At 62.3% G+C, this 12,728-nt stretch overlaps 1 protein-coding gene across 25 annotated transcripts in view; it reads left to right on the top strand.

Annotated features, from left to right (window-relative positions):
• JAKMIP3 (Janus kinase and microtubule interacting protein 3) overlaps positions 1 to 12,728 on the top strand; it is a 114,365-nt gene that overhangs the window by 37,180 nt on the left and 64,457 nt on the right. For all 25 annotated transcript variants that reach the window (XM_078435013.2, XM_078435012.2, XM_078435010.2 and 22 more), the window contains exon 2: positions 9,603 to 9,850. In XM_078435013.2, the coding sequence (XP_078291139.1) occupies positions 9,716 to 9,850 (135 nt within the window). In that variant the 5' untranslated portion in view covers positions 9,603 to 9,715. The remainder of the gene's footprint in view (positions 1 to 9,602; positions 9,851 to 12,728) is intronic.

Below are 12,728 nucleotides of genomic sequence, written 5' to 3'. Positions count from 1 at the left end.
TTGGGACCTGCAGGCCCCCCGCCCCTGGCTTGCGGTGTCTTCTCCCGCGTCCAGGCCAGCGGCTCGGCCCGCGTCTTTCTCAGGCGGTGCCCCTGGGGTCCCGTGGGCCTGGATTGGACCACAGACCCCTTCCCGGGGTCTCGGCCTCCCCCTTGTCGCATAAAGAAACACGTTCACAGGTTCCAGGACTAGGATGCGGCCAATATCGGGGACCAAGCATTTGCTCTCCTGGCGGAGTGCTCCCTGGGTGTTCACAGCCTGACCGCGGACCCTCTTTCCTCAATTAACACAGTTCTTCTGCTGGGATGGAATAGTCCGGTTACTAAGACGTCTTGTATTCAAAAAAACATCCTGAAACAAATTATTTCCATGGGTAAAATGGCAGGGAGCTGAAAATTTCAGATTTATGGTAACCACGTAAATTGTCTACAAAACCTCACTAATAAAGGAACTTCATCAACTGTAGGTATGTTTGTAATGGACAAATACACAATACATACTGGCTAATCGAGACAGACAAAATCAAGCTTAAATGCGAGCCGCGTCGGGACCTTCCAGGTAAAATGCAGGTCCCGTTACAAGGGCAGCAGCACTTGCTGAGCTCTGGCCACACACCCGCAGCTGCTCGTGTCTCTGGGCTGTTTGCTACGTGGTCTGCTGTCTGCGTGGGGAACGTGGGGGCTCGTGCATCCCCAGCAACTGTCCCCCGAGGAGAGAGGTCAGGAAGTAGGTGTTTCTAGATGCCGTCCGAGCACTTTCCTTTTTCCCAGAAGAGCTGTTTTGGGAGTCAGACCCCTGTCGATGCGGGGCGGGGCTGTGCTGTGTGCCTGTGTGGACACGGCTGCCTCCCGGTGTGGGGTCAGGGTCACCTCGTCCTTCCCATTCCTGGGCTCCATCAGACCCCCCCCCCACACACACACACACAATTAAAACTATAGGCTGACTGTTCTTAGACAATCTGCTCTGTCTCTGCTGCACACCAACACTCATTCCAACCATTACAGCATTTCCCCCTAAATTATATTTGCAAAACCCTCGCTCTGAGATGGGTTCTGTGAACACAGTGTTTCCTGAACTCCCCTCTGGCGGAGACGGGGTCGCTGGCCCTGACCTTGTCCTGCCACCGCTAAATTCCCCAAGAGCGACGGGGCAGGGAGGCCGTGCAGCCGCTGTCCTTGGGCGTTGGGCCCCGGCTGCGCTCAGGTCTGTCCCGCGTGCGGTGCTGTCCCGGGTCGCACACGCGTGCTGCCCCGCTTCTGAGCTGCGGGCCTGGTGCTGGACCGCTGTCTGTCCTGACTCAGTCCCTGTCTTTCCTTAATGCCCTTGGAGGGCCCTGGCCCCTGATGAGCCGCGCTGTTGTTCACGCACAGTGTAGGACTAGTCGTGGGATCAGCGAGGCCTTCTGTTTGGATTTGTGGTCCTCGTGAGCTGAGGAGTCTCAGTGGGCCCTGTCACGCTTTCCTGACACCAGGGGACCCGGGAGGCGGGGCGCAGCAGGCCTCACTGAGGCCCCGTGCTAAGGGCCAGGCCTGATGTCTGCTTGAGGCAATGAAACGCAAACCCTTTTGAAATGGGTAAACCCCCCTCCAGACCTCAGGTCAACTCCCAGGAGGCCTGGGAAAGCTCACCGGAACTCCGGCTGGATGCTCCGGGAAGGAGAGGGGGGGAGGCTGCTTTTGTCCATCCGTCTCGTCTGTCAGTCTGCCTTCTCACCTACCTGAAGATCATCCTTCACATTACTTGTTTCGATCAACTGTTTCCTGTTCATCTGTGCCAGGACCGCGAGAAGGAGCCTGACTCTCAGGTTGGTTTCCGGGGCTGCTCCTCCCGACGTAGTGACTGCCTTGTTTCAGGCCGTTTTGCTCTTGGCCTCCAGCTCGGGCTGGGGGCTCGGGAGCTGGGTCCCATCCTCAGCCGAGGCCTCCCGAGGGGTCCCGAGCTGAGCGGCGACCCCAGACCACAGCCGCTGTCCTCCGACGGCTCGGGCGCTAACACGCACACGGAAGAGCACCCCAGACGCCGTGCTTTCAACCCCACGCTGCAGCTCAGTGGCTACCTGGTTTGAGAGCCACAGAAGCTGTCCGTGAGGACAAAGAAAAGATTTCAGTGTTTCACTTAAACTCTTCCTGTATCTGGGGTGATGAATGCAAGAAGCCAGTGTGGTGGGACCAGATGCCATCTGCCAACGGGAGGGGGGGTCCCCTGGCCCAGGTTTCTGGGGGGAGCCAGGCCCAGAGGCAGTGCTGCAGGTGAGGACAGTTTCCTCAAACAGGTGGTCGGCTCCCACAATCATCTCCTGTAACATCTGCGTCCTCTATCCTGGGAGGTGAGCTGGCAAATTTTAAGTCACGCTTGTGGCTTAAATTATAACCACTTATATTGTTATTATTATGATAATCATTATTATTATATGAAGGTAAATACAAGCGTAAGATTTTTCCTTTGATGGAGAAAGGCTTCCGCCTCCAGGAAGGCAGGGTAAACCCAGTTTCTCCTAGCCCTCCCATCAGTACGGTGAAGCAGTCTGGATATTGGATCTAGAACAAACATAAGAAGAAGGTGAAGAAGGAGGTCCACTAGGGACCCGGGGACCAGGAAGACAGTGGCGAGGGCGGACGGGCCTGGAGGAGCCTGCCGCCTTCGCCGAAGGGCCAGGAGAACAGCCTGGTAGCACTTCACTGAGGGGGACGCGCAGACGGCAGGCGAGCACGGACAGGTGTCAGTCACGATTAGGAAAAGCAAAGGAAAACCACGGTGAGGTCGTGCCTGGCAAAATGCTGAAATCGAATACAGTGGCACCGAATGCGGGCGAGGAAGCAGGGGAGCCGCGTCCCGCACGCGCTGGGGGCGGGGAGGGACGGTGGTGCGGCCCCTGCGGAGCGCGGCGTGGCGGCTTCTCCGACACCTCATCGCTCAGCCACCGCGCGGCCCAGAAACGGCGCTGGCGAGCGTTTATATCGGAGGAACGAAGACTGTTCCTCAGTCACCCGCAGGTGCGCCTGTACAGCAGCGATGTTAGCGGCGGCCACCCCGCGACCGCCCGGACGTCCTGCGGTGGGCGAGCCGTTACACCCGCCACGGCGGGTCCGCGCCGGGAACGCCGCACCGCGGTAATAAACACAGGGAGCCAGGGCTGCACGCGGCGGGTCCCCGCAAGGCCCCCTGCTGCACGCTTGCGTTTCTGTCACATTCTTGACGTGCAAAACAGAGGCGGAAGGCAGGTTCGTGGTTGTCGGGCGAGGAGGGCAAAGGTGGGCGCAGGCTCCCCGGGCGGCACCAGGAGTCCTGTGCACACGCTTCGGGGTCAGTGTCCTGGGGCCGTGCCGTTGTCACCTGGGGGCGGTCTGCTCCTGCCCTTGCCGTCAGGGAAGCTCCCACCCCGTGACCTCACGTGGCACGCTTGGACTCTTGACCTCTGCCCCTGGCTTCTAGAAGACGCACTTCCGGATGAAGCGGAGGCCTCAGCCTCTGTGTCCCGACAGCGTGGTCTTGTGCAGCCCCGTGGTCGTCGGTGGGAAAGACCCCGGCGTGCTGTGTGTCCGCTGTCCCAGGGTCGGTGCCGACGGGGGGCCGGCTTCTTCCCCGCCGGCACCCAGGCCCCGAGTGCTGCTCCCCTCCTCCCGAGGCCTGTCCCCAGCCCTGCTCCAGTCGCTCTCCTGCCCCACCGACGCGACTGCCTCCCCGTCCTCAGGCGTGGACCCGGTTCTTGTGTCAGCACTTGCTCCCGGACGTGCCTGCGGCCGGTTGACTGCGCTCTGGGTGTCTCTTTGCCAGAACAAGTGGGTTTTGATGGGAGAGGGGTGTGGAGTGATGACCCGCCTTCTGCCAGGCTCCCCGTGAGGGTCCTGCCGGGAGAGGGACCCCCACCGACACCCCACGTATGCCCGACAGCATGGCCTCGGCCTCTGCCCACTCTCCTCCCAGATGCACTGCCCGGCACGGGCCCTTGTCCGACTGCCAACAGGGAGCCACAGGCTGTACTCGGAGGGTCCCTGTGGATTTGACAAGTGTCTCCGACCCCCCCCCCCCCCACCCTGTTGCCTGCCTTGGATTTCCATGGAAATAAGGCTTAGAAACATCAGATTATCCTTTCTTCTCCGTAGATAAAATCTTTAACCTGGAAAGGATCTGGGTCAGATACTATCAACTTTACAAGGTCGAAACCCCTTTACGACCCAGGACACTTGCAAATTACATGGGGCCTTGCCCTGAGCGGTTCGCGGGCAGGCGGTTTTACTGCCATCAGGGACCCTCTCGCTACACGGTGCAGTGAGGACAGGAGCCTGGGCTCCGCGGGGGAGAAACCCTGGAGGCCAGCAGGGACCTGCTGGGGAGCGGCGCTGACCTACCCGCTTCCTGGTTAGCGGCTCCGGTTGGCGGTCGGGGCAAGCGCGTTCATTGACTGTAGAGCTTTGGCTCCTTCTGAACCCTCTGAACATAGAACCGCTAACACCGTGAGCAGAGGGAGCTCCTGACCCCGAAACAAAGGTGGGCGGACTGCACTATTAATCTACTCGTGTAGCGACTTCCTGAAAAAGTGTGACCCACATGGCTGGAGGCAGTGGGCATCGGGTCGGTGCGTGAGCCTGAGGCTTGGACGTGACCCTGCCCCCCCCCTTCCTCCCACACACCTGGGTCTCCCGAGCAGGTTGGTGACACTTATGGAGGCGGGGGGGGGGAGGCGCAAATTCAATCCAGAAAATATTTGAAATGCCCAGTGTTGTGCATTTTAGGGAGCTGGCTCCCCCTTGAGCTGTCGCTGCTGGGTCCCTCCACACCCCTGCCCCCCACCTGCACGCTGACCTGGTGACTGAGCTCTGCCGACAGGAGGCCCGAGGCCTGACCATCAGGGTTGTTCACATCTGTGGTTCAAGCAGTGTTGACCGTGGGCCCGTGGAGACTACTCCCACCCACCCATGACCTGGTGGGTGGGGGGCTGGTGCAGCCTGCTCTGACCAAACCCTCCACCCCCGGCCCCCGCTTGCAGAGGCCAGTAATTCTCCCAGGCAGGGGTGAGCACTAGGGCGAAAGCATCCAGCAAAGCTCAGGGGCCTCCCAAGGCCTGGTGTCCCCCTCCAGCCACCTCTTCTGTCTGCCAGGGTGACAGGAAACATGTGGGATCCATGACCTGGACACAATGGTTACAGCCAAGGCTTTACTGGGTGTGGGCGCGGGGGGCAAAGCCACGGGGCATACAGAAGCACATAAGACAGAACAGGGGACCCTGGACACCCTCGGTGCCACTTGTCCATCCCCTGCAGGAGCCTGTCCCCCAACATAGACGGTGGGTGTCTCGGGGGCCAGATGCTTCCTTCCACCAAGCCCTTATCCCGTGCAAGCTTCAAGCTGATATCATCAGCACAAGTAGGACTTGGGGTAAGGCGTGAAAACCCCTCTCCTTCCCCTCGGCAGTGATCTCATTAAGTGCTCCCGGAGGAGGGTGCAGCCTGGGCTGGAAGGAGGAGCCCGTCCGAAATCCCTGCCTGGGGTGTGCGTGAACAAGGCCCACCAGGTGCCCTCGGAGGACCCGGGGGTGGGGGGGGGGGTGTTTCTTCTGTTTCCACTCGTTTCCACAAATAATAAAGTCAACACGTTTATCACATTTGTCCCCAGATTGGTGTCGGAGAAAGCTACTCACGCTGCCTTTGGGGAGATGTCAGGGAGGGCTCGAGACCCCTGGCTGCATCAAAACTGTCGGAGCAGGGTGGCCAGTACCGAGAGGAGCAGTTCAGCCCCCAGGGGGTGGGGGGCGGCGGGCAGGAGCCCTGAGCCCAGGCCAGAGCAATCAGTCTGTGTTGAGCTGTGTGGGAGCGTGTTCCAAACAGAGCAAAAGGCATGGTGGGCGGAGGGCGCGGGGCAGGGAGGGGAGGGGCCCGTGCCGCCTCAGGGCTGTGGGGCAGGTGTCTGTCTGGAACCCGTGCGCGGGGTGTCTCCCTCTTTAGACACCTGGTGACGCTGGCTGTCTATCCAGGAAAGGCCTGCGCAGTTTCATGGTCAAACATGTAACAAACAATGAACCCGTTTAGAGAGAACGTTGAGTAAAGAATTGTTGGGGTGGAAGGCAGCCTTGGCAAATTGTCCAGGAGATTGGGGTTCACTGGAATCTGGGGCGGGCAGGGGGGAGACATGCAGCGTCTTGACCAGGCGAGGGGGAGGCCAGGGCTGTCACCCGAGACTGGGGTCCCTCTTGGGGCGTCGAGGACACAAAAGACACAACCAGGCCAGAGAACGGGAGGAGGAAGGGTTTTGTTTGCAGCAAGTGACGAGAAAGCGGGATCCTTCCCAAAGCCGCATCTCCCCCAACAGCAAACCCGGGGAGGGGTTCACCCGAGGGGCTAACGCTCACCGAGGGGCTTGCGTGCAGGGGCTCCGGCACGGCACGGCACGGCACGGTGGCAAAAGTCCGGAGGCGACGGAGTCCGGGCCGGGGTCACGAGGCCGGCCTGGGGCAGCTCCGCCGGGACCTGGGTGCCCAGGGGGGTTGAGATCCTGCAGAGGTCGCCCCGGAGGGCGCGTCCGGCCAGACTTCGCCTCCAAACCGGCTCTGGGGGTCGCGCCTCCGATGAGCCGTCCCTCGTGTGATTAGGTTGCCTCCTGCCTGATGGCGGCTGCTCGTCCTTCTTCCTGCTTTCCCAAGGCGGCCGGGGCCTGAGATGACTTTTCTTCCTCTTCTTCTTTTTTTTTTTTTTCAAGCAGGCTTCATGCCCAGCGTGGAGCCCGATGTGGGGCTTGAACTCAGAACGCTGAGATCAAGACCTGAGCTGAAATCAAGAGTCAGATGCGTAACTGAGTGAGCCACCCAGGCACCCGTGAAATGACTTTTCCCGTGTCCAGAAAGCTGCGTCTGTCTGTCTTTCCAGGCCCCTCGACCCTCTCTGCCCACAGGGCCAGGCTGTGTCTTGAAATGGTGGCGTGGGAGTCACTGCAGAGAACAGCCTGGAGAGAACGTAGGGAGAGTGGTCAGGAGGCCCGGGTCTGGGGAACACGCTGACACTGGTCCCGGGACGCAGGGGCTCTGCTCGCAGAGGACCGTGGGCTGAAGACACCAAGCCCTTGACCCAAAACACCAGGCCAGCGGGTCCCAAAGGATGTCCCCGGGCCAGGGCGTTTAAGAGCTTCAGCAGGTGCCCGGGACCAGCATCGCACCCCAGGTGAGGCGTCCAGGACGTGTCACCGAGGCAGGCAGAATGCTGTCACTGGGTGTGTGAAGAGCAGAGTCCTTTTTCTGTCATTTTCTCAAGCGTGATGGGTTTTGGGGTCAAGGCAGCTCCTGGGCCTGGGGTCCTGCCAGGACCCGTGGACTCGGCCTCCGTGAACAGATGGAGCCTCCCCCGACACCGCCCCCCGTGGGCCGTCAGGTGCCCCCACCCAGCTTTCCTTGTGGTGGTTTCCTGCCAGGGATGGCCAGAGCGGGGGGGCACTCCCAGCCCTCCTCCAGGTCCCTGCTTTTGTTTGTGTACCCCAGCCCTTGTCCTGGTTTGCTTTTCTGCCTGAGCCCTCAGGGTGTGAGCTGCAGGCTTCTTGGCCAAGAACTAGCACGGGTCTAACTGGTCTAACCAGTGGGGCCGGTGTGGGCACAGCAGGTGCCTCACATGCGCCTTCAGGGGCCCTGTTGGCAGCTGGCGGGTGCCTGGAGGTGTGAATTCCACCCAGACCCGGTGTGAATTCCTTCTTGAGGCCCCCTGGCCCCCCAAGCGCTTTTGGCGACCAAAGCAGGAACTGGGGGGCTTTTCCTCCAGTTTGGATGAGACTTTTAACTTCCTACACGTTCCCTCACCCAAATGGAGCCCCGCCACACCACATCGCTGACCCCACCCACAAATGAAGCCACACAGGTCAGAGCCGCCGGGACCCTGTAAAGGGGCTCCGTCTGTTTCCCAGAGCAGAGCCGGCGGAAGACAGCTGTTCTGTTGGCTACTTTTTATCCTCCTTCTCTCCACACGCCCTGGTGCCCGAGCATCAGGCACCTGCAGCTGTCGGGATGCCCCTGACCACCGCAGTGGCAGCAGCGGAGGGGCGGTGCGCGGATGGGGTGCAGGCATGCCCTAACCAGCCACAGCAGGAGCCCACGGGTCTCAGCGCCAGCTCTGAAGACTCGGGGGGGTGGGGGGAGAGTGGGAAAGGTCACCACAAGCCGGCAGAAGACCCTCGCACACGGAGCTGGAAAATCTGCAAAGCGGTGCCCAGGGGTGACTTAGAAAACACACCCCAAATCGAGAGCCTGGCCTCAGCTCCTCCCCTCCCCTCCCCTAAACAAGCTCTTCACGTGACAGGCGGCTGTGGGCAGGGAGACGTGGGCCAGCCACCGGGCTAGGGCGGGGGGACCACGTGCCTGCTGACATCTCTTCTGAGACACGGCAAAACACCTTTAAACTCTCGGCCGGCCCTTTTCTCTCCTTCCTCGGGAGGCTGCTGCCCTCCTGAGTCCCTCTTCTGGCTCTGCACCCAGGCCCACTCTGAGCCCCTTCCCTCACTGGCCCCCGCCTCCTAGCGGCCACCTCTCACCGTTGTGCCGCCCGGGCCCCCTGCACCTCTGGGGCTTTGTACTCATTCTGTGTCTCGGGGCCTCAGGGACCGAGCCGGGAGGGAGGACAAAGGCCGTGGGGACACGTCTGGAGAGCCTTTCCCGGGAAGTGCCGATAACCCAGCCTGCGCCCAGGCCCCCCGCTGTGAAAGCTGAACTTTGACGTCATATCCCAGGTTTGGGAAGGACTGTCCCAGCCTGTCAGCTGGAGCGGGTGGTGGGCACAGGGCGTCTCTGGCCCAGGTCACTTGTTTGGACAACTGTTCTGGTGTCTATAGTGCAGGAAGGAGGCCTCGGGGGCCAGGGACATTCTTGTCCCCACTTTGTGCAGGGGGCTTCCCGGGTAGTAAATGTGGAGCAGGACTCCAGCCGTGCCTCCTGCTGTTGAGCCCAGGCCCGTACCGTCTGTGCGGTTGGTTGATGGGCCTGCTTCCCGCACTTGGCGCCGGGGCACTGAGGAAACGCAGCCGCAGGCCCGCGGGGTGGTGGTGGGTGGGCGGCCCAGGGCAGCGCCCCTGCTCCGTGGGCTGGATGAGGGTGTGCGTTCACCCCCTAAGTTGGCTCAGGGTGAGAGTGCACGTCCTCCGGGGCGGAGTTCTTGGGCCCCCTGGGGGGTCTGGGGGTCCCCGCCTCTACGCCTCTGTCTGAGAAGCTCCTGGTTCACACCCACCATCGCCACCAGGATGCCACCCACCCAGGTATGACATTCGGGCCTTAAAGTTGGGTGCCCAGCCTCTTCTTCCAAAGGGGCGGGGAAAGAACTCCTCTCCAGCTCCCCGTTCGTGCCAGTCGCTGAGAAGGGCTTTACTTGTGGGGTCCCCAGCAGAGCTGCTGAGTGCAGGGCCGAGGGCCTCTGTGGTCTGTGGCTGGGGACCCTGGGTGCGGTCGGGATGGCTTCCTCAGGGCACAAGATGCCAGCCTTGTCCCACCCCCCGCGGCCCGGCTCCCACCAGCGTATTGAGGCTCCCGCCAGGGTCTCGCGGTTCCCACCAGGGTCGCCTGCCTCCCGCCAGGGTCTCAGGGCTCCCATCACGGTCGCGGGACGCCAGCCCGCTCACCAGGTGTGCTCTCCCTGCAGGTGACGGAGAAAATGTAGCAGGTCCACGGCGAGGCGCTACGTGCCCAGCGTGGTGCGGACAGACCAGCCTAGACGAGCGGCCCTCCCCGGGCCCCCCGTGGGCCACCCTCACCATGTCCAAGAAGGGCACGGGCGGCCGAGGCAAGGCGGACAAGGCGGAGGCCTTCGCTGCGCTGCAGGCTGCCAACGAGGAGCTTCGGGCCAAGCTCACCGACATCCAGATTGAGCTGCAGCAGGAGAAGAGCAAGGTGGGCCCCCCACGCCCTGCCCCTCTCACTTCTCCACACCCTCCTGGGCCCCGGGGTCTGCCCGGAGCCGGGCACGGTAGGGTCTCTGCCCAAGTGCCCGCCAGCTCTCTCCGGGCAGCTGGGGTGCACAGACAGCTCTGGAGAAGAGCGGGGCAGGGGGCGGGCTGGGGTGAGTGAGGGGACCGTGCCGGGTGGGTGCCGGGGCCGCCAGAGGGACCTCAGCCTGTGGCAGCATCCTGGGAAATGTCCCTTCCCCCTGAAGTGGTCACCGTGGAACTGAGCCCACATATAGCAGGCCTGGCATGTGGGATGAAGGAGACAGGCCGGGCTTGCTGTTTCCACGTGCGGTCGGAAACGCGGGGGCGGGCCCGCAGGGGTGGTGGGGCCCAGAGACCACAGTGGGCAGGTGCGAGATGGCCCCACCGGACATCAGCACTTGGGGTCCTTGAGGCCCATAGGGAAGGCTGGGGCCGGGGCCTCTGAGAGGAGTGCGGGGGGCTGGTCACAGGGCAGCTCAGTGCCAGGCCAAGCCTGGGTGGTGGGCATCCCACCGGCCCACCGCCCCCCTCTCTGCCATAAGTCTGCCCTCTGCCCTCTCCCCATCCGGGGAGGTTGAGAAGAAAGGATTTGGAGAGAGGCGGGTCTGGAGGGGGACGGTTCTTGCGGGAGGCGGGTGGGGGAGGGGATCAGGTGGTTGGGCCCAGTTGCCTAACGCCTGGGTTACCCACGCAGGTTAAATCATGAACGCTGTACTATTCCGTGCCATGTGGTAATGACACGAAATTAGATTCAGTGTCCAACAGACTGGTGTTAGGACTCGGCCGTGCTGCCCGTCTACGTGCTGTCTGCTGGCTGAGCCACGAAGCCTCCGTGACTTCCCGCCAGACTCTTTACAGGAAGAGCGTGTGGCCCACGCCGGGCGCTTACCCTCTGCCTCAGGTCCCTGCTCCGCACCAAGGGGACAGTAGCAGCACCTTCGGTGCCAGGGAGGGACAGCTCGAGGGGCCCAGGATGAGCTTGCCGCTCCGATGCCATCGGCTGCGGTCACAGCGACCACGTGGCCGCTCCCGTGGCGAGGCGTCCTCTGTGGGCCCACAGGAGAGTCGGAGCCCACGGGGGAGCCCGGCGGCATCGACGTCAGCACTGCTCGGGGTCAGGCAGTCGCCAGGTCAGCAGGGGCGGCACCGAGAGGTGCGGGCGCACGGCGTGGGTGGAGTCAGGGTCAAGGTGCAGACGTCTGGAGGCCCAGGACCCCGCTTCAGACACCGCTCACGGGTTGTCCAATAGGACGCAGACAGCAAGGCCCTCGTCTCACTGGGTGAAAGTGCTCCTCGTCCAATGCGCAGAAGCACCACGCGGAAATCGCCGAGCGGTACTTGCCTCGTGTGCCGACTCTGTGCCCGTTGCCACGGCATTGTCTTCCTGTGCGGTTTTACCAAAACCCACCCATCCCCACAGCCCAGGGGAGCGGGAGGGGGCCGCCTCCTCGCTTGTCAGCGCCCCAGGCTGGCGGGGTCGGAGATCACGCCCTCTCGCTGCCGGGCAAGGGCCCTGGGGCTGGGGCCCTGCCACCATTTGTGTTTTGGAAAGATGACATGCCTCTTGGTACAAGATTCAGAAGGAACGGACGAAACGGCCCCGGTGCCCGCTCCGGAGGCCTCGTGTTACAGGCCCCTCGCCGCACGTCTGGGGACCCTTTCTAACGCAGAGACGACAGCAGAGTGCCGCCCCCGGGTCCTCTCTCTTCACCGCACACAGGCTCCCGGGGGTCCCGCGTGCGGCTCCGGAGCGGCTCCAGCACCCCTTCGCAATCCTGTGCCCGATGTTTGGCCCCCACATCCTGGCTGCTTCTGATTTTCGGCTGACGGGGCGCCGTGCAGGGAGCACGCTGTGTGCACGTGTGAGGGTACTTGCAGAATAAGCTCTCGCAGGTGGGTTTGCTGGGTCCGCCGCGTGCACGTTTCCAGAGATCGCACGGGCGCCCACACCTGCCCCGCCCCACGCAGGTCCGGTGGGTGACACATTCCTCACGCGTCTTTCCAGTTCCCGCCTGCGCTCCCCCGTCTCCCCCGGCAGCCAGTTCAGTAACTCAGGATCCCTTCGGATCCTGAGAAGGTGCCTCCGGCCGGTCTGTCCGCTCAGCCCATCGAAAGGAGCCTCGCTGCAAAAACGCTGCATGTGGGCCGCGAACCGCGCACCTCGGTCGTCGTGAAGTGGGGGATGGAAAACACAGTCCGGTGATCACAACCGTCAATAGCCTCGTCCTCATCAATCCTGAAATCTTTACACGTGCCACAGTTAGTGTCCCTGGTGCACCCACGGGACAGATTTGCACAACCAGACCCAGAAGGCGGGACTGGCACCTTCTGTCTGGTTTTCGGCATGTTCCAGATGTTCTGGAAGCACCCAGGGAGGGGGGCTTGATTCTGGACTCACGGTGGAAGTCCGGGGACGGCCACAGGACCCTGTCCTCTTCCGCAAGCCTGCCTGGACGACGGGAGTCTCACAGAGGCCGTGGAGGCACTGACCCCACCTGCGCACAGCGCCCACCCCTCACCAGGAGTTCCCAGCGCAGCAAAATTCTGGAGGAGAAACACCTCGTTTTGCAGATTGCAGCTGTCAGGGTGGAGAAAGTCCCTGGGAAGCCTGGAAAGATGCCAGTGAACGTCGCCGCCAGAGCAGAGCACTCTGGGTCTCGAGCCAGCGGTTGATTTGTCACCGAAGGATGCTTGTGTGAATGGAGACTTGACAGTAAAGAATAAAATGACTCCAATGGAAGCAGGACTGTCCTCCTGCCCGCCCTCTGTCGGGAGATTGAAGCGGGACCATCTCTGGTGAAGAACCTTCTGGAAGGAGGGAGCCAGCTCTGCAGGGAGAG

The sequence above is a fragment of the Panthera onca genome, chromosome D2, assembly GCF_046562875.1.
Source record: "Panthera onca isolate mPanOnc1 chromosome D2, mPanOnc1 haplotype 2, whole genome shotgun sequence".
Lineage (NCBI taxonomy): Eukaryota > Metazoa > Chordata > Mammalia > Carnivora > Felidae > Panthera > Panthera onca.
The sequence above is the reverse complement of the archived record's forward strand: the minus strand, read 5'-3'. Positions and strand labels throughout refer to the sequence as shown.